General features: G+C 34.8%; 1 protein-coding gene across 36 annotated transcripts in view; it reads right to left on the reverse strand.

The window, feature by feature from the left end:
• Window positions 1-22,515, reverse strand: part of KCNMA1 (potassium calcium-activated channel subfamily M alpha 1) — a 527,339-nt gene that overhangs the window by 121,786 nt on the left and 383,038 nt on the right. For 22 of the 36 annotated variants that reach the window (XM_041127120.1, XM_030030358.2, XM_030030356.2 and 19 more), the window contains 3 exons: window positions 16,554-16,663; window positions 7,147-7,215; window positions 2,948-2,959 (listed from right to left, as the gene is read on the reverse strand). In XM_041127120.1, coding sequence (XP_040983054.1) covers window positions 2,948-2,959; window positions 7,147-7,215; window positions 16,554-16,663 — 191 coding nt within the window. The remainder of the gene's footprint in view (window positions 1-2,947; window positions 2,960-7,146; window positions 7,216-16,553; window positions 16,664-22,515) is intronic. The other 14 variants (XM_030030361.2, XM_030030369.2, XM_030030368.2 and 11 more) reach the window with 1 other exon arrangement.

Consider the following 22,515-nt stretch of genomic DNA (forward strand, 5'->3'; position numbering starts at 1 on the left):
GTGGCATGGCTCCACAATTTGCTTTCCACAGCTTGAAACTGAGTAGGTTTCCATTATTACTGAAGTTGTAAATGGACATAACTTTGAACTCTTAATCTAGACATAGCATTTATACAGTAGATGACTCTTAGATTTGTATAACTGTCAGTCTTCTCTGAGGAAAAAAAATGGGGGATCTCATTAAGATGGAAGAGGTGCAGTAAAGGTCTTAACACTGAGCTGCCAAAGGCATGTGGAGATGCCCAGCAAGTACGGCACAGAAAACAGGCAAGGATAACAACATTTTAACAGTACTATATGAAGATTAAAAACTGGAAGATATAGATAAGGTCAATCAGTAGAGACATACACTGGAAGAGTTCTTTTAAGAATTTTCCTTGTCAGCAGCCTCAGTTATGTACGATTCTTGTTTGTTCTTACTTTCAAGGTTACATTTTAGACAGCACTCAAGGTGGGTTCCATCTCATCTGTCTTAGAATGGAAGCTGCTTTCAAGAACTGTCTCTCTCTCCCCTTGCAATCATGAACTAAGTCTGGATAATAAACATCTAACGTTGAGTTTGATAAAGTTAGGTGAGATTAATCCCGTTATCAGTGACCAATGGAACAGTTCATCCCTGCATCAAGGAAACTTGTCTGATTCAGTAACACTCCCTTTTTTTTTCAGATTTATGGCTACCTTTGTAACTGCCATCATCCTTGTCTAAAAAAAGAAAAGATCAATTGTTGAATTAAATAAAACACAAATGGCAAAATTTTGACTAAACAAATGACAAAAGCTGTAACAACTCTGTTTTAAACCTTGTGGTAGATGTACTGTACCATTCCCCATGTGACTGAAACAGTAGCAATATCATCTAGTAATCAGGAAGATATAATATTCTTTAAGTACTACTAATACATTATCTAAAAGATGACTATGTGGTATTACTGACTATAGCTACCACATTTTTAAATAACACCAGATATTATTCGTGATTGTTTCATGCCATGCCCAGATGAAATGCACCACTATTAGCATAATGGCCTTTTAAAATGTACCACGTCATTCATGCAGCTATAGAATGAGAATTACAAAATTAGTTTGAGACAATATTTTTTGTTTCAGGGTATGTTTTAAAGTGGAGTGTGAGGGTAGGTGCGCAAATCCCACAGTGGGAGTTGCGTGCATACCAGCTTCACACGGATTGTAACTTATAAGCATTGCTTCTTTCTTCTGGGCTCTATCATTGACATTAATTCAGATCCATATTGCTCTACACAGAAAAATCCAGTAAGACACTAAAAAGAATACAAGGCAAAAGACACAGTGCACATTACATGCTACAGTATATTAAAGCTTAATTACTACAAGCATATAAAAGGTTGCTCCCAGGAGTTAAGTTCTTTACAATAGTAACTACTAAGTCATGGTGTACAGGATGTGCATGAGGTATTTTATCAGGGCATAGTCCAAACTAGTTCAACGGTGCTGGTGAATTCAATACACTTTGAAACAATTAAATTATTTCTTCTGGTTCCAGAAGTGACTGATTATCAGTACAATGAAGCAGCACAATAGACTTTATTCTGGGAGCAAGCAACTTCACTTGGTACAACACTTCTTCATATTGCTCATCATGCCAGCGTTAACATGCCTTCACCACAAGATAATATATACTTAAAAAGCAAGAAGCAAAGTAGAGGTGCAACAACTGCAGATCCTTGAAGATGCTAAGTGTTGCAGTAACTTCTCTGCAGTTGGATCATATCAATAATGCCAAACTGACAGGAAGCCACCTCTCTTTTCACACATCTACTCAGAAACCACAGGAGAATTAGACTAAAAATTAAATAAACGTAACGCTAACAACACACGCAACAGAACAGACACAGAAAGTAAAGTTTGGAGAGTATGATGAAGAAGGAAATTGAAATCCCTGGACAACAAGAATGGGTCTCCAAAGAGCACCACTGACAGTCAGACAGACTGCTATAAGCAGTTAGAAAAAACAAAGCTGGAATGGGGAAGAGAGATGAGGAGAGGAGAGGATATGGAAGAGCATGCCTTATTTACTTCATCCAAACCAATAGCAGCAAGATAGAATGTAGACCAGAGAGGGGCTCACAGCATGGTATACCAAAAGAAAATGCAAAACATGCCATCCCAAAGAAAAACCAAAACTGAGAAACAAATACATTCGGTAACATCTTCATAAATGAGCTTAATAAATGTCATTAAAATGAAAGTGACATATAGTACAAACTATCCATGGCACTGTCACTGGAACAGTACAATAGCTTTGATGAGTACTGTATTGTGAATAACTGGGCTCAAAACAGGACCAGCAATGCAAAGAATCAGGTATTTGGTTGTTGTTAATGGAAGGTGAGGCTACAAGAGAACATGAACTACTGTATTGTAAGACGTGTTTTGAAGGAAGACTCTGGGGAAAGAAGGACATCAATGAAGGTGTGAATATGGAGACAATATGGTAGCACAAGGGCTGGTAAAGACGAAATATACATCATCATGATACAGTACAAATGAAAAAAGAGGAGGGGAGATGTTAACAGTAAAGTCTACTTTTCAAATGCAACAATCTGTTACACCAATGACTCCACAAGGGGACAGGGGGAAAAAGCCTAAAAAACTTATACTGTTTCATTTTGTACTTCCTGCAAAGAAGTTAGTGCGTGAGTCACGAGAACCAATGGAGAGACAAAATGCTATTCTCTCTCCTCTTTGAGATTGGGGGCTCATATATAAATATACACACAGATATATATATATATACACACATAGACAGATGAATATATATATATATATGTATATATGTGTGTGTATATACAGAGAAAGATAGACAAAGATGTTATCTTCCTGTGTTCTTGGCAAGGAATTAGTCCTGAAGTTAGAAGGAGTGGAGGTAGGATTGAGGTTGGAAGGAAAGGTAACGAAGAGGGCATACCGCTTTCGGCTTCTGCAAACGACAAGAAAAAAAATTGCAAATCAAACACTTTGATAAGAAATCAACTGACACCAAAGCAAAAGCAAAAAAACCCTTTATTTAAAAGTCTTCAAGGCTCAAAGGTTTTTCTGCTGAGAATGAGAACAAATATATGGATAGACAAAGAGAAAAATTAACAAGAGGAGTAAACACGGGGTGCAGGAGGAAAGAATCCTAGTTAGGCTTTCCTTCTTGCTTACTCATGTGGAAAAAAGATAAAAATACAAGGGAGAAAGGAAGGCAAAAATATATCTAAAAGGGATTTCAGATGAGGTATTTGAATGTCTGCATTTTGAACTGGTATTTTTTGCTATCTATTCAGCAAGCTCTGCTGGGACATTTTCAGGTTGATGTTCTTCATGTTCCTTTAGCATTTTTTCTACAGAAGAAACAAAACCTCTCTACAAATGAACTAAGAAATACCATTTTTTAAGCTAAAGTATTTGGCTTGCATCAGGGACAAAAAAACTTATTTAAGAAGTGCTTCCTGCTCTTAATAACTGATTATAATATTCCCTGATACTAATTAGAGATGAAGTAATGGCTAACTCATATTGTGACCTGGAACTACTAAAGTGCAGACCTTAGTAGCTGATCAGAAACCCACTAAACTCAGTCATGTTTTGTAAATTCAGAGGTTTCCGTGATAACTGAGCAGTAATTTAAACATTAGTAAATATATAAATGTAAAGGTAGAAAAAAAAAATCTAATCATGGCTGATTTAATTAATCTTTAAGATACCTTGATGAGAAACAGTTGCCTAAAAAGATAAGCATACTATAGATACTTTATCCATGATTTGAAAATGAGTTTGTGTTTATCATATCTATAATACCTGTATTTAGGCTTGGAAACTTTTAAATTCTGGTTTAAGTAATCTTGTAAAATCATAAACTGTTTATAATTAACAATGTAATACTGTCAAAACTTGTTATCAAGGTGTGCTTACTGTTTCATGTAGCTTTATTAGGAGTCAGGAAAAAAAAGGAGAAAAAAAACCAACTGCGAGCAGGAAGCTCAGTTTCTGCTAACTTGTACATTAATATTAGCTTGGATAGAGTTCTGATGATTTAAAATTACTATTGATCTCAAATTCCCTATAGTAGAGTTAACAGAATTTAGCTGCAAATCAGAAAGCTTTAGAAAACTGGCATCTAGGAGACTGCCTGGAAGAAAAAAAGTGCATAGGTAAATGAGTATTTATGCCACTCTACATGTTAGAAGACATTAACAAAGTCAATGAAAATTCTGCCGTTGACTTAAAATGGTACTAGGATTGATCCTTTACACCAAGGTGAAAATTTGAAGAGGGGATTAGGAAATCTAGAATGCCCTCACATTACCACTTTTGAGACCTGCACACACTTCTGAATTCACTTTGCACTACTTTTGCTCCGAGTGCAAAATGATGAAGGCAGATGAAACTAATCTTAAAAGGAAACTCCGTGCGTAAGTAAAAAATCAGATATGTAGTTTACTTAAGTAGATATTCTATTATGACTAGTAACAAAAATTAAACTGATGGGACTAAGATCTTCTCAATCCTTAGGCAGAAAGAATGCTTTGAAAATTTCCCCTTCTCCTAAAAATACTGGTCCTAGACCTGTCTCAGCTATGGTGGGAAATACTAGATCTTAATAAAAGGGTGCCACCTAGATAATATTCTAAATTTTTATTTATACTTATCATTGTTGCTCTAAATAGTAAACTATGTAAAACCTCTCAACAGTTTTACAAAATATGAATCTAAACTATAATCATAAAATAAATCAGCACATACCTACTGTTGGTCACTCTCATAAAGAGTGAAAGCTACAAGGGTACCATTATCAGTTCCCCTTTCACTTTATGAAGAATTACCAATGAAGAACTTAAGATACTAAGTAGAATAAAATATTTCCAAAGTCAGCATCAACAAACATAAACGGTAAATGCAAATTTATCTTGTTCAATGACAGCTTGCACTTGTAAACCATGTTATTCTAGTTTTTATCTGAATTCCCCACCTTTTCATTTAATAAGATGCAAGGAAATGCAAGTATACCTAAGAAGTGAGAAACTGAACTTTTGTTCCATTACCTTTCTGGTTAGACTAAAAGGCTCCAGCTCAGAAAACCGCAAATATGTACTTAACATATTTGGGTTGAAGAGCACAGGAACAAGTAGAACAGTAAAGCTATTCTGCAGGTAGCTCTGTGATTCACCAAACAGTGACTATAAAATTATCACTGGTTAATAAAGTCAGCAGATATTACTGTGGATCAGGGTTATAAGAATATGTGGCTAACTTACATGCTCTTCTCTTGTTACATATGGATTCACAAAATCCAGCTGTTAACGTCCCTTTGTTAGTATTGTTTCCTGCAATTTTTAGGCTCTTTTTTCCTACCAAATTCATTAATTGTGAACTGTTACCTGCATGGCTTTAAGTAAGAAGGAATATATGATTGTATCGCACTCTTTGTGAGATCCTCTGCATCACCTTGTGACTAGGAACTCAATCCAACTCCCACTGAAGTTAGTGCAAAGAATGATAAGGAAGCCATGATTTATCTGTTATTACTGAAAAAGACTGTAATATTAGCACTTATGTAAGTAAATGACAACTGAAGTAATGACAGCCTAAAGTTGGGCAATAATTCTTAGGAGAACCAACAGAAACTAAGTATTTTCTAATATTGGAAATACAAAATCTGATAAATAGTTCCACTGCTGTTACTACTGTATTTTTCTTTTTTCTAGGAAGAGATTAAACTGTTCAGAGACAAAAGAATAATAAACCATTTGCTTTACATTAGCTAATGCAGAATGAGATCATTCAATGGAAAAGTATTTTAAGAGCCCATGGGAGCTGGAAACATTAAAAAAAAAAATCTGATATTTAAGAAAAAAAAAAGGGATTTCTTAATCAGCATAGTGTGGACAAAAATAATATCCAATAGCACATACACCATTTCACATGTCACTTTATAACATAGGAAAGAATCAAGCAAAACCTACTATAGGTCATCGAAATACTCTTATAAACAGTGGTAACATTGTGTTTTCCATGTCAGATGTCCCACATAGGTTTTATAGATATTTTTAGTAGAGAAAAATGACAACATTTAATAATAAACATTAAAATAAACTCTCAAAACCTCAGAAATTGTGGCATGAGCTCAAATGACAGAATTGGTTCTCCCGTGAGGAGAAACAATTACCCTTTAAAGTTTTAGTTAATTAGTGGCCAAAAATAAGATGAACTAATATGTATCATTCCAGATTTACTACAGTAGTAAAGAATGTAATTTTTGACAGAAGAAAATAAAATTCAGCTCAGGGTCAGTATTGTCATATTTTTATTATATGCTCCTCCACATGTTGCAGTGCACACTTTTAACATTTTTGTTATACAAAAATGAATGTTGTGTAAAGCACTGGTGGACAAGTTGATAGAAGATTGACTCCAATGTTCACTCAGATTTAAAAGAATTTTTGTACAAAAAACCCACAAGAAACACTTCTTTTCCTGTCTGTGATTCTGTACTAATAATAATGATTTTTTCTCTTTTTCATTGAGGAAAGGAGTCAACCAGTTGGTAATTTCAAGGCTTAATTAATCTTTTCCAGTTTCATGATGTTATTCATATATGCAAATTTTGTCAGAACAGATACCATACAAATACTATGTTTATCCTATATTTCTGTTTATCTTGTATCCTAGCTAAATTGGTTCTTCCAAACTGATTTAAATGAAATTATTATTTTGAGAATACACATAGCTATAATGAGTTTCAATATCACATCTGTTTTCTACTTTTCCATTTTCAGTAAAATAAGTTGGACCTCCAATTAAAACTGATAGACTATTAACAAAAACATTGTAAGTTTTTGTTTAAGTAAAAATGAATTGCACTTCTGGAGACAGGACATATGTATCACTGTCCCCTGACTTCTACTAAATGTTCTGACTTGAATTAATTTTAGGGAAGAAGAATAGTGCAGAAATAAAAGCCTTTCAGCGGTATATGAAATGGTGCAATGTGATGGAATGCTAATTATACTCTGAAATGTTTCAAAAGGATAAGAATGGCTGTGTTCACTCTGGGAAAAAAAAGCAGGCAAAATTCTTGACAGTGCATTCCTGAACTTCAAAATTTGTAGACATTGGACATACCTGCTTTCTCGTTTTTCCGACTTGTATTCTATGGCTATCATTAAGAGCTTTAGTTTCGCAAACACCAGTCTGCAGGAAAAAAAAAAGGCCAAGAGTCAGTCCTTTTTCACACCAACATCACATATGGAGAGATGGCTGCAGGGTATGTATTTTCTATGAGAACTTACACTAAGATCTTTTCTCATTTTTTCAGCTAGGTATACACAGAACATATATTAAGGTCTTTCTATTTTGAAGATAATGAACACATATTTTCCTAAAAATATAAACTGAGAAGTTGAGAACAGCAGCATAAGCACCAACACACTATGTTACTAAGTCTACTTAAGCAACAAGAATAAAGGTAATGATACACAACATAAAATTGCATTTGGCTATAGTTGTGCATGTCTTGAGGAAATTTTTCAAATCTTTGCTGGAATTCAGCCATACATTGGTTGAAGTGTGCATTCCTTAGAAAATAGGTATGTACTGAACTAAAATGAGAATACACTATTGATAAGTCAGTATTTGCCAACTACTGTCACAAAGGAACAGCATGACTGGAAGCAATTTCTGACCACTATATGGGAAGTACATTCTTATACTGTATTACACATTTTTTTTCAGTTGTAAAAGTCTGTACAAGTGGCTATTTATTAAAACAACTCAAAGACTTGTAGAACTGTGAGTTAGCACACCACCATTTGCTTCAAGCTAATAGGCTCTGTGAGAATAAACAAAGAAACTAACCATTTTTTTTTAAATAATTCTCCATTCTCCAATTTTGTCATTGAAGTGTATGCAAATTCAATGCTACTTGCTTCCTGTTCTACAAATTTATCACAAATTATTCTAGGGCTCACCTTTCAATTAGATGGCTGCCATCTTCTATATGATACATTAACTTTTCCAGTGCTCAGTGCTTCCCTACCAACTTCCTTACTTCAGTGTTATTAATATTTTTGCATATATTTCAATACTAATTATTTTCTTTAAACAAATTAAGCAATATTCTGCATACTTTGCATCAGTCATATACTTAGCAGAAGACAAGGAATTGGCTGCTGAACTGATATTGTTCCATTTCTATAATAAGTTTCAGAAATCACTGTCAACAGTTAATTTCTGCTATTTCTTCAGGATAAGAGAATAAAAAATTAGAGAGAAGCATGGATGTAGGGGTACTGACAATGCTGAGGCAATGTGCTGCATATCACATAAGGATATATACAATAAAACTTACTTTGCATTGTTTAAGTTTTGCCGTGTAATACTTGAGCATATTTTTTTCTTCAAAAATTTTCCTTTTGAGGGATTGTAAAAGTACCTCTGTAATCTCCATGTCTGGGGAGGCAGGTGATATCTCAGTATTGGGAAGTAACACAAAAACACAGATAGGGGGAAGATTCATTTAACTTTTTTTCAGAATCAATTAAAAGTCTTATTCTAGCTCCAGAACTCCAGCCAATGTCAGGAATGGGCAGACAAAATCCTGATAGTTACTGAATTCTCTATTAGCCTGTCTCCTCCCACAATATTAACAGGTAAATGAAGCCTGACTATCAGCGTCAAAAAAATAAAAATTAAAAAAAAATCAATTTGCAAATATAGTAACACTAGAGTATCCTATATGTCGTATTAAGACTATTATGTATCTGTTTTAAAGAAGATGATGTAAAATACAACTTTATGAGCCATGAATGTCAGGAGTTCTAAACCTATGGGTTTTTTTATTTGGACCACCTGCATTCCTTTAGGAAACATACTTAACTTCTCTTAGTTTCACTTCTGTGCAGTATTTGGTAATCTATCTATCTATATATCTTCATTTAAAAAAAAAACAAAACGAAACAAACAAAAAAGCCAACATGAAGAGATTGGTATAAGGCATCAGCATCTCATTCTTATCTATAGATTTACTAAAAATATTTAAGTGGTAAAACAAATAGGTTTACACGCACTTGGCCATGCAATTAAATATTAGGATTAATAAGTCTCAGCATTTAACTATATTCTGCAAATGTAGTTTGCTATGATTAAAATGAGAAAGAGAAAGATCTTATACCTGCTTTTTTTCCCCTGATACATAAGAACCTTGTAATAAGAAATTAGAACACTTTTTATCTCAAATTATTGTGTAGAAGTGCACAAGAATTGTCAATGACAGTACATGAGGCATTAATTTCTATTTTATTTTCAACTGCCAGCATCATCTGCTAACTACTGATGAACACAGATGGTCATGAACAAAGGCTCTTAAGAATTTGAATCTGACTGATTCTATCTACCCAGAGAGAAATAAATTGGTTTTGACATTAAATCTTCCTTCTTTACTGGTAAGACTATCACTGGCATAAATTAACCATAGATACCTGCTGTATCATTTGCATGTGAAAGTACTGGGATATTTAGAATTTAAAGAAATTATCATTCTCCTTTCTGAGCAGCAAAACATGAAGGTATAACCTTGATTAGTTATTAATTATTTATTTTTGTACCAAACATTAATAAAGAGATTTTAATTAGAAAATCTACTGGAAGGAATTTTTTTCTTTTCAAACAATTTTTTTGATTAAAGTCTTGTACACAATAAATCATTCATTTTTTTTCCTCGGGGTCACTTATAACATTTTTGCTAAACTACTTTTGACAAAGGAATAGGTACTCTCCTCAGGAGAGAAAAAGTATTTTCAACTACTTCCATACCTTGGTTCAGCTGCAGTTAGCAAAAGTATTTTGATATAGAATAAATGACATTGCTATTCACCTAATGAAAAATATGTGGAAAAATATCATTCCTGATAAAAAAGTAGTACCATAGTAGCATCTTAAGCTGAGAAAATTACTTACAACATCAGAATTCTTTCATAAATATACTATTTTTGTCTACTTTTCAACCTATTTTTTATGCACGTTAGCAGCTAGTGCTTTCTGATGCTTGCTAGTACACTGTGTTCCTTAGGAGTCGGAAGTATGAGAATATCAGGGACTTTACTTTTATGGGGCAGCAGTGTCTAAAACCAGTGCAGTCAATGAGGTTTGTATGTTGGAACACAAATTATCATAATATATATACATAATAACCCAAATATCTCTTTAAAAGGTTTGTTAATGTCAGGCTCAGCTAATTTCCAATCACATGAAACTGGCAAAAGCATGGGCACCTTCTGCTTTCAACCTACAGCTGGGTTCCTCCAGATGCCAAGGACTCATGTATTGCTCAGGCAAGGAAAAAAATGTAAGCAAATACTCCAATAGTAGAACTTCACAGAACTATTCAAAACTTTAAAAGCACCGATGTAAGTGGTTATCTGATCAAGTGTCAAATGGTAAGTTTGTTAGCAAGATTTTTGGGGGTCTTGTTAAAATATTTGAGATATATTTTACAGGTGTCTTACTAGATCACTACATGCACTTCTACTATTGCATTAGAATTGCTGGGTCTTAAGTATGCTACAGAAGAGCAGATGAGAACAGAAGTTAGAGGAGGAATCAGAAATTAGACATGCTAAGAAATGAAAAGCCACTGGCTGAAATCTATCACATACATAATACAGAAGGCACTGGTGCTGTTGCTACCAGTACTGGAAAATTTGCCCAAAAAGTAAGAGTACTTAACTACTATTACAGTTATTTCCACTTAAAATACTGCTTATCTTACATGACTGTTGACTGATTATTTACAACCTTGGGAAGACAGTAAAAACTTTGAGCATTCTGCAAAAGGATAAGAAAGCCTAACAGGCCAACTCAGAAATATAGACAAATGAAAAAATACAGCTGTGCCATGTGTATGTGTAATCATGCAGATGTTTCTAGATCTGTGATCGCTATGTATCTTACACTGATGTGGAGCAGAAGTAACCCCACTAAAATCATGGAATCAGTAACTTAATGAAAAGCGAACAATGCCAGTGAGGAGTTTAGTTTACTAGACAGGATTCAGTTAAGCAGGCAGTTCCATGTCAGATTAGGATTTTAACCATAATCTCAGCTGTGAAGAGACACAGAGATACAACATATTCAAGGTATGTTTTCTAGTCTAATCCCATCTGACAAATAAAATGAAACACAATTAAATTTTATATTTTGAAAGTTATGAATCACTGGCTACAAAGCAATACCCATTGCCAGGTTCAGTGCATGAAAAAGATTGTTCATGCTTATGGCCAAAACACTGAAGAATGCACTTTTTAATTTCTTTAGTCAGAGTCAGGAACCGATAGATGTTATCGGAGAGAGATTTGAAACTGATGAAAAGTAGTACATACAAACAGTGCCAAAAGCACCTGCATGGCAACACTTCAAATGTACTTTAGTACTTCAGTAAACATTTCCCTGATGTATCTGAATACAAGTTTTGATCTCTTTTCTTTTGCTTTGTTAAATCATGATATGAGGCTATTTTATCTTTGAAGGCTTATCATGGGAAGTATCTGGAAAAGGTTCTTGTCCCCCAGCCTTTAAATGATCCTCTGGTTGAAGGTTACAATAGACTAGCTTCCTGTCTCCAACAGGGTAGTAGATTGAGGTGAGGGGAGGAAAGTTTATCAGCCTTGTCACGTGCAGAAGTTGAGCATTTGGTATGGGTCTTTTAAGCACCTATTCTATAGACCTAACAAAGTTTTTGGCAGTAATTTTGTTGAATATCACTCATGTATAGCTGTGCAGAAGGCCTTTTTTCTTTGCCTTAGGAGATCAAGATCTTATGAGGTCATCCAAAGACCAAAAGAAAAAACCTTCTATTAATTTCTACGAGATTGAGTTGTAAACAATTAACGTAAATTAAAAAAATAAAAAACACACTGACGTGGGCCAAGGTTTGCATAAATCAATCAAAAAAGTCAAAGTACTCTTTAAATCTAGCACAGTGGAAAAAGACCTCCAAGACTGGAACACTACTAGGAGAATGAGGAATCCATGGTAGCAGGAAAAGTAGACATCCAGAGGGAGTACAGAATATCAAGTGTACAGTTCAATACAAAAGCATATAGAGAATATGGATGAACCTTGACAAAGAGCAGGCTCTTTTCTAGTGGGTTCATGAGTCATTATATAAATAATATATAATAGAGTGTGAGTAGAGTGACTTATGTCACTCGTGGCAATGTGACATACATCACTCATAATGACATACCTTAGTCTCTCTCTATACACACAGAAGCACTTCATACAAATTAATTATTTCTACCAGTTCCAGTCAGTGGTTGTTGACAAGACCAAGAGCAGGTGAGCAAATAAATCTGCTGTTCACAGTAGTGGATACCACTACCATTGCTAGGATGGTAGTAAGAATGTGAACTGAATATTTAACAGTTTTTTGGTTGCTGACCTGTCTGTTAGGAAAACACTGAATGTAAGAAATGTCAATATAGAGCTCTAAATTATTTTTTCTCTGCATTTCCCACATCAGATACTATCTTGGTTTATGAGTTGCTTCCTGATTTGAACTGCTCTGAAGTGTTGTGGAATACATCCTACTCCAATCCACACTTGGCTAAGGAGTTTCATAAGTATTTGTCTTTCATTACTTTTCTGTACTCTTATCCTGCTAAACAAAACTAGCATTCCACTGTTCTTTCTGGCTCCCAGTAAAACTGATCATGTTGGAATAAGAAAACCAAGTAAGGATACTGTTCCTATAAGAGCTCTACTGAAGGTTTTAAGCACCAAGAAACCATGCTTGCTTTATAAAAGTGGGTATTGTTAGTTTCCTAGGTATGAACAGGAAACATAGCTGCCCCACATACAGAGTTTTGAATTAATAAACCAAAATTTGTCTAGTAATTACTAGCCCACTAATTATTGTAGCAAAATCCAGGTTATCCAAAACCGTGGTGTAAGCATTGGTAATGGTAACATAGGCCTCCATACTTTAAATGCATTAAAGAAGAAAGAACTGTGGGAAGCTCTAAGGCCTCTGTGCTGATCTATGGATACTTTTCTATTGAAGCAGCTTTTTCATACTTGGGAAAAGGTTGCTGTCCACTGAGATGAAATCAGGGAGCACAGTGGGACCTCACAACATCTGTTTTCATGCGTTGGCTCTTGCTATCTCGCAGGTGTGCCTGAGGAGAATATTTAGCACGTATTCATTGGTTGGGTGGATGCAGTGGGGGTGGCCAACCTTTTGCTGAGAGCACTTGGAAGAAAGTGTTAAATATAGGAGACGTCTCAGGCAGAATCAGATAGAGTCTGATTTTAATCACAGTCAGAAGATGGAAAACTTCATTTAGAGCTAAGCCAGTCTAGAGGCTGTCTTGTGGCTTGGCCACTACCTGAGCTGAGCTTAGGTTTGTTGAGTCTAAAATTTGACACACGTCTGCAATGTTGAATAAAATCCTGGGTTCAGGAAAAAGCTCGTAATTTAACAGGTATGGACTGATTCAGCATCACTGCTTCAGAGAGGCAGAAAACTGTACCAGTCATATTAAGTGTAGCTTAAATCTCAAGAGTCCAAAAGTGCCTAAGATTTACCTCACCCTCTGTGACAAGTCAGAAATCTAGTTGAACAGAATGATCCAAAGATAGAAGCGAGAACTTGACAGTTACAGGTAGCCCAGGTTGTCCTTGCTCTGTGAAACACTGGCTTAATTTGGAGTCACTCTCAGACTAGGAAGCGCTACTACTATGAACATATCCAGAAGAGAAATAATCTGTTGTGGAGCTGAGAGAGAATGCAGACAAGTGCTGAGTGTCACCTACTCTCCTAACTTAGCTCTCCTTTGTCACAACAGTGAAGCTTCTAAGACTTCTGTGATTAGCTCCCCAAACGGTCTTTTATAAAAACATACAAAAAACTTCATGACTAAGGTGGGAATATATGCCATAGCTATAAACCATGCAACAATATGATACACAAATGCAGAGATAATGACATCTCTATAATTTTGCCTTTTATTAAAACATGGCTGTGACATTTGATTGAATGAGTGACTTCAAAAATAGAACCAACAGCAAATGGGCCTGATTTAACATATATTAAGACAAGTGGACACCTTTCATATACTGTTTCCACCGCTAGGTCAAGTGTGAATCCATGGACATGCTAGCCTCACTCGGAAACTTTTTGGGTGGAGAATGGTGGGCCTAGAACCTCGGTGAAGGTTAGCCTTGCATTAGTAAATGTTAGAAGGCCCACTAGAAGACTCTGTGCTAGTGGGGGACAGTTTGGTTAGTTTATTCTTCAATCAGCAACATCCACACCTGGTCCAACAATATCCAAGGGCACAGAATGATAGGAATTACATTCACATATTGAAAATATACTGGTGGGAATATGTTCACAAAGTACACCCACATATACTCAGAGTTATAAATAAAACTTGCAGACCGTTACTAACTTCTATTTCCATCTAAATCTTCACCCTGGTGTTGACATCAAAAGCTTGAAATTCTTCACCAATATTGAATGTCCCATCTCCATTGAAAGAGGAGATGTTTCTGCACTCTCTTTGTGTTTCTTATCTAAACTGTATGGCAGCCTATTTACCAAAGAATCACATTCCTAGACTGGCAATTAAGACCAATAACCTGAGGAAGCAGCACATTTCATTTAACTTCAGTTTTAAAATGTCATTGACTGCATGAATTTTAAAACCTAAATTACAAAAACTGTTCTCAAAGTATGCATATTTTGTGGGTAGTTGATCACACTGAGCCTGTCCACTGATTTTATTCCCCCTTCACAAACCAATGCAATGGACTTTTTGCTGTCCTTCGGTTCTTCTGGAAATTGAATACCCAATTCTTACAGTAATTAAAATACCTATGCACCAAACTCATTAATATGTAACACTACATTTTAATTTTCAATGTGCTTTAATTAACCTGACTTTAATAGAGTTATTAAACTGTTGGAAAATTTGAGATAAATCTTTTTCTTTAATTTAAACTAGGAAACACAGTTAATTAAGCCTCCAGATACTCAAATGCTTGAGGAGAGCTCCAAAATTTAGACATGTTTCTATATGTCAATAAATGCCCTTTCTTTATTGATTATTTTATCTCAGCTCTACCAGCATAGTTAAATGAATGTCAGCTTTATGTCAAATACAGTCTCAGTCACATGTTTCTAAGGACTTGTATAGAAACTCAACTGTTTGACAATGGTTGGCATGGAGATTCAGTTTTCATGATTGTAATTAGTGTAAACAGCACAAATTACCATTTATTCCGAATATAGTACAAATTTCTAGAATACGTTATGAGATTTTCTATTTCAAGATATCCAGGCAAAGTTTTGTGCTTGTAGTAATAAATATTTTCCCTCAATAACCTAGTCACAGTCTGGTTAACACAGTGGAGGGATGGATTGTAAGCCCTTTCATTTTACTACCAAATTGAAGACTGCTCTGTCATAGCTACATCCCAGAAAAAGAAAGATTTTAAAATAGATAACATTTGTCTAACAGTTGTTTCTCCCTTATTCTTATGCCATAACCTATGTTTATGCTAGTGTAAAAATCAGAAAAGGTGGGAGAAGTGAGAGGACTTAAAGCAAAATCATTCTCCTTTACATGAGAGATATCTTACTTCTTCCTCTATTTCCTCCTTTAAGAATGGAGTCTGCAGAAGTTTTTCTATGTTATCTAGTTAGACATCAAACTCTTCGAGTAGGATCTGTTTCTTTTTAAGCATTTGAACAGTCCCTAGCAAAAGCTGTCCACAGTCTTTGTTGTGACCTTTTGGTACGGCTGTAATGAAGAGCAATGCCAACATAAGAGGAAATACAACTGTGCTAAACTATCCTAACTATGTTTGTGGCCACAGTAATTATCATAGAAACTTTGTGTATACAAATGTCTCATTCACAGAATCATTCTAGGACAAATATAAGGATTTTCAGTCTCTAGAAATCAAGTTGTAGCATGGCTTATGCTATGATTATATACTATATGCTTCAAATACTCCTTTCTCATTACAGAATAGACATACTTTTTCTGACATATTTCATTTGTTAAAAGTGGTTTGCAACCAGATCTACAGAGCTCTAGATGCCACACTGCTTATATGACTCCACTACATCTGTTTCAATTAATGAATAGTTTCCTTGGAATGGGATGTAAGCCAAGATGGTGATGCTGACAAGCATGATTCAAAGAATGGGAATCATTATTAGAAACAATAGGACAGCACTTATGAGTAAATAACTCAATTTAAATGGATTGCTGATGAATTTTTTTAACACTGAAAACATTTATGCTTTCATTTACAAAAACTTAATTCCAAATCTCTTCTGAAAACAGGCATTACAATGTTTGGAATACTTCCGTGAAGTGATTGCTTTAATGTTTATTTTTTGGATCCTATCTGATGTAGCAACATTAGGACTGTAACAGAGTGAAAAGGTCTCCTGCAGAAACCTTAGATTTCACTTGAGAGAAGGCAAATGCTTATGTGTATTAATATGCATTTCTACTTACTCACAAACTGCAGGGAAGGACAAACCCACAAAGGCACTAGACAGATATTCTGTATACATTTCATTTGCAACTCCTTCCAGGTAGTATTTCTGCCACGTATCCTCCTCAATCTAAAACAAACAAACACAGATGCAGAGTTCTGAGTAAAACCAAAAGCTTTCTTTAAAATTTACAAACAACTGCTTAAACATGAATCAGATTTTAACGAGTAAGTCAGCAGACTGTTATGGCAATTAATATTGCTTATTTTTTCAGGATTTCCTGGAACACTAAAAGAAAAAAAAAGAGTCCATGTAAGTCAGTAACTCAAGTATCCTATGTAAAAATAATACACTCAATTCTTGGCAAGCACATTCAGCATGAGGTGAAATAAGGTTGTACGGACCTTGAGGAAAAAAAGTTTCTCAATTTTCTCTTTCTGAAAATTCTCTAGTGAAATGGTTGCACTGTACTGTTATTTGAGTCTCTCTAACAATGTTTCAATTATTTTCACCTTGTTCAGAAGTTGATCAGCAGTCAAAACTCATCCTTAAAATTATAAATTTTTTTTCATCTCTGCATCTATAACTAACAAGGAAATATAAGAAACATATATTGAAACAATTTATTCAATGGTCATCAGTGCTTTAGGGCAACAACTGAAGAAAACCTTTACTGCTAAATTCAGAGATCCTTTACTGTTGGAGGTACAAAGGAAAACAAGTCAGAGATGCTACAGGACTACCATCAAAAGCTCAATACATTTGCCTAAGCAGAAGTTTCTAGTGGTATTTGAGATGTGCATGCAATCCCACCTAGCTTCCAGCTGCTGCCCTGCGGTCTGTGGATGCCATGTCATATCTATAAAGCTTATGTCTCAGACACTCTATAAGGTCTTTCAATTAGCATCAAACACCTATATTAAGGCAACTGGGTTGAGCTGCTTAGTATCTGTCAGCAGGAGTAGCACCATAATTCAGAACAGCAAATACAAAGCTAGCTGACAGGACTGGAAATATGGCATGTGCTAAAGCTGTTCACTGTTGAAATCCCAGTTCTCTATACCATAATTTGTGCCTTCATCCAAGTTTGTTCAAGATTTGACTGTCATTCCCAATGAGCCATTCCTAGGCAAACGAGGGAAACCACCACAAACACACAGCCTGAAATATCTAAGGCTTCACATCAAACTGTTGCTTCCCTATTTATTACATCACATTAAAATACAGCAAAAATTTCAACCACAATGGGACATTCTTGCATGTAATTATCTCTTTGGCTTTATTCACTAATTGTGCTATATAAATTGTGTGAACAGAGAAATTCATATTTGCAAGAATCATACACAGCACCAAAAAATGTATTATGATAATACAATATATAAAAATTAGTGAGAAACATGTCAGTTACATCAGACTAGCAAAAATAATGTGGGGTGGGTTTTTTTATATTTTATATAACCACATTTTCATTAACCAGACTCTATCTGACTAGATAGTAAATAGGAAACAAGTAAAAAGAGAGAGACTGAGAGATCAGAGTTTTTAATTTTCCTAAATAAGGCACATGATTTTACAGATCATTGAAATATTTATCTTGTAATTTAGTTCATGTCTAAAAGCTATATTTTATTCTTTGCAAAAAAATAAAGAAACTCATAGTTCCACTGTTTAGGTAGCCCCATTATGGTCTTCATCTTACAGAGCAGAAAGTAAGACAGCATTGAGTTTAGATGTGAAGGCCACAAAACTGACATAATGAGAAAGTATTTTTTAAAAAACTATTGGTAGAGATTTGCAAAGCTACCTGAAAGGCTGAAGTACCAAATACTGACTGATCTGAGAAGGACTTGGCTCTCTATAACATTTCACTATTTGTCTTTTTCTGATATCCCCAGCTTTTTCTGAAGCTCAGTCTACATTGTGTAAAGAGATGACGATACTAATCCTGCAGGAAACAGAGCAGTAGCCAGGCCCAGTGAAGTGGCAAAAAGGATACTTCAGGAACATCCATTCTCATAAATTACTGCAGGTAAAGCTCAAATGCTTTCATCTACACTGCTGATCTTGCTTGTCTAAAGTCCCAGAGCCAGTGTAACAGCAACCAGCCAGGGTTTTTTTCTCATTACACAGAGAAATCTCAGAATTTCAGAAATTCTTATCACAGAATTCAGTCCAGTAAGATAAACAACTTATTACTGCTTTAAAATTTTGTGCAGCTATATTACTGCCCACTATGACAAATGCCTTGGATAATATCCAGTCAAGGATTTTAATGGTATCAAGTGCCTTATGGCAGCAAAACATAGGCCTGTATATTCTTTATGGTAAAAGTATTATGGTATGTTAGGAGGGGTGTGGGGTTTGTTACGAAAATATGTTCCAAACAGCAATATATACATACATCTCTGTCAGTATTCAAGAAAATAAATTAATACATGGATTGTAAATGACTTGGGTAAAGATGTCCAAATTAATTTTTCTGCTATTCAGCAATAAATTGAATTGAGAAAAGCATTTTAAAGCAAGAACTTATCTTTGTCTGTTGTGTCAAACTATAGCTGTTTTAAAACAGCATTAAAGCAAGAAGTTCTTGCATAACATACAGGGCTTAAAGGAAATCTCACCATGTAAATTCAAAAAAGGATAAAAATTTAAGATGGGAAAAATTAAAGCAAATGCTCTAATCACCAGACAGTTCAGTCTGTGACCAGCAACATACTCTATGTGTTTATAATATATCCAGGAACTGGCTTTCTGCCTCTTAAATTTAAAAATGAACTCATGCCTACATAGATATCATTCAAAACTTCTTTCTGGATATTAATTCTATTTTTCCTTTAACTGGTTTGTTTATATTGGTGTTTCATTAGTTGCACTTATTATTCTACTCTAAATTATGCTTCTAAACAAGGTATAATCAGATGAAAACGTTAAGTGTTTAACAAAACTTTTAAGCTAAGTAATTGACATTTTTTTATTTTAAATTAAATCTTTAGGAACTTTTAAAATCTTATATGCTTTAGGAAATAAAATTATATGAGCACAAGCTGTAAAAGTAAACTACATTTTAAAAACAAAAGCTATAATGGTTACGGAGTCCTATTTATTCCCCAAGAGTCTAGAATGGATTTTTCTTGTTCCTTCTTATACATTTTTATTAAACACTTAATATTTTCTAAGTTTTAAGTTATAGTTCTGTATTTCATATTCTTACTCCAGTTCCAACACATGAAGCTCACAAAACCCCACAAAATAAGAATTCTATGTAAATGCAGTAATGTTCCTCTCCCTACTCCTTTTTTTTGCTCTTTTGGAGAGCTGTCTCCACCCCCACTTCCCCTGCCTGCAGTTCCCTAAGTCCTTGCCCTTGACTCTGCCCCTTTGTTTCTCTTCACTACCATATAATTACCTAACATCACCCACAATACCAACAGAACTGTTTCTCTAGGCTTATGTCCTGTATATCTTGCTTTCCATTTCCCTCTTAACTCCTTTATCCAAACAGAAATAGCCTGCCTCACTGACATGTACTAGAGGATGTAGAGCCACCAACTGACAGTGCTTTTACTGACAGAGTTCTTTATCTTACTTCTCCATCAGCAGTATTTCCACCTTCTCTTTCAAACCTCTTTCAGGCTCATAACGTGGTTATCTTCTTTGCCTGCTTCAACCTAGTCACTTATTCTATGCTTAAATCATACAGACATCTTGTCTTCCCACTAATCAGGATAAACTATGGAAAAAATGTCTAAGTCACGTTAGAAAAAAGTTCACTTTTAAAAGCTTTAAGAGACAGCAAGACCAATTCCATGTCAAACTAGCATTTAATGGATAGACAGTACCAAAAAAGCGAGGGATGCAGTACTGTCATACATACTAATCTCAGTGAGAAAAAACAGGATTATATTATTCATTAGCAGGAAATAAAGCAACAGCTACATTAAAAGGCTTCAGAGAAAGGGAATTGCAGTTGAGCCTCTACAGTTGCAGAAGCATGTCAGGAGTGTAGTGTCCTAGCAGCACATATAAGAACTACAGCTCTGCTAATTGTCTAACTTAAAGAAGCATCTTCATACCATGTCCACACATGGCTTGTATTGATGAGCTTTTCAAACTCTTCTACAACTTAAAAGCACCTCTTCCCTGTAATAGCCTGATCCACAGCTTGTTTAAACCACTCAAACATTCTCTACTGATTCTGACATGCTTAGGATCATTGAACAGCACAAAGCAGAAAGAAACAGGAGTGTATTTTGACATAAAGATTTAAGTTAGAAAAAATAAATCAAAATAATTTTCATATTATATCATTATGTTCTAATATTATATTATTAAATAAAATCTATTATATTGTTATATTATATTATTAACTATTACTATTACTTTTATATTATATATTATTTTACAGTATAACTTTCATTGCAATTTGGTGTGACCCAAACCTCTCTTGGACAATTTTCCAATATTAAAAAAAATCTGAATTCCACAGCTATTTCAACAGAACTTATATAGTACTTTATATAAAGTTTGCATTTTTATCCTACACGCTGAGTACAAATTTGGGATTCACCAATCTTTTGCCCATGTTAAACTAGTCAAAAGGCACTGTTTCAAAAGAATGTTCTAAAGAACAGAAGGATTGGAAACTTTTCAAGAAACCAGTGAAATATAAATTACAATGAATTTATTTCTTTTCAATTTTCTTCTCCTGTTGATAGGCTGCCAAGTAACCAGTTACTCTAGTTCTGGAGAAGTAAACAACTGCAAGAATAAATTGCAATATGGAAATGTTCCAAATCATACACTCCCTGACAAGTGGGCTGCAAGCAATCAAGAGAAATTTTCTTCCATAGAAATTGTTTCACCATTCAGAGACCATGTGGGATGCTAAAAGGGATTTGCATTGTATTATTCTCCACCACACACAGAGAAGTCACATCACATTTTTTATAACCCTTTTATTTATGTGAAGCTTGCAAATGTTGCTGATCAGCAACTCTTTATATACAGAAAACAGATAAAGTGCAGGCTTGGTAAAAAATAAGAGTAATGATAGCAAGGACATGTTTGTAACTTATGGTCTATTTTGTGGCTTTTTCTTAGATTGACACCACCTGGGGTTGGAAAAAAAATACACAAATACACTATGTCTTTCTCCTTTCTACTTTCTTCCCTTGCTTTCTTTCCTTTAGGCAGATGGTTTTGATTTGGAGGAAGGAACTGCAGATCAGACCTATAGTTAAGTACTCACCCTTAGTCAAGGACTAAGAAAGGACTGGAAAAAACCAAACTCATTCACCAAGCAGTCATCAAGCTTCACTGGTTAGTGTTAAATTAACCTTCATGAAGTGATTGGAATGATTAAGATATGTTCTGTTAGGATACCATGAAATGTTGATTAATGAATTTAAAGAATTGCTGATAGTTGGGATGCTATAAAATATTATAAGATAATGATAACAACAGACTAAAGATGACCTTTGCATTTTATCTCTGCCTGAACCATGACATTTTCCCTGTGATTTCAAAGAGAGAGATGGTCACCTGCCTGGTATTTTTTGAAAGGGAGTACCTGCTGGTCTGCTAGAATTGAAGCTAGTATTAAGAACCTCCATTGTTCAATATTGCTTTCCTGATTCCTTGAGTCTTGCAGTTTCCCTGAGTTTTAATAGAGTAAGGTTCCACAGATAAACATAAGCAGTTTCTCCCCTAATCCATGTCAGTAAGGTACTAATTTCAAAATCCTTAAAATGAGACAAAATACTTTAGGACTCATTGTGCTCTTGACTAGTTAAGCCTTTGTGATGATATTTTAAAGTCTGCTGCTGCAGTTAACCTCAAAAACTGAATCCCTAAATAAATCTGATTCTTCATAATGTGTGTTTATTTTCCTTTAAAATACTTAACCATAACTTGAGTGATTGTTGTGCGGTCCATCTCTGGACTTACTGATATGTATCTACTACTTACCCATACTTATC

Source organism: Aquila chrysaetos, chromosome 11 (genome assembly GCF_900496995.4).
Source record: "Aquila chrysaetos chrysaetos chromosome 11, bAquChr1.4, whole genome shotgun sequence".
NCBI classification, from domain to species: domain Eukaryota; kingdom Metazoa; phylum Chordata; class Aves; order Accipitriformes; family Accipitridae; genus Aquila; species Aquila chrysaetos.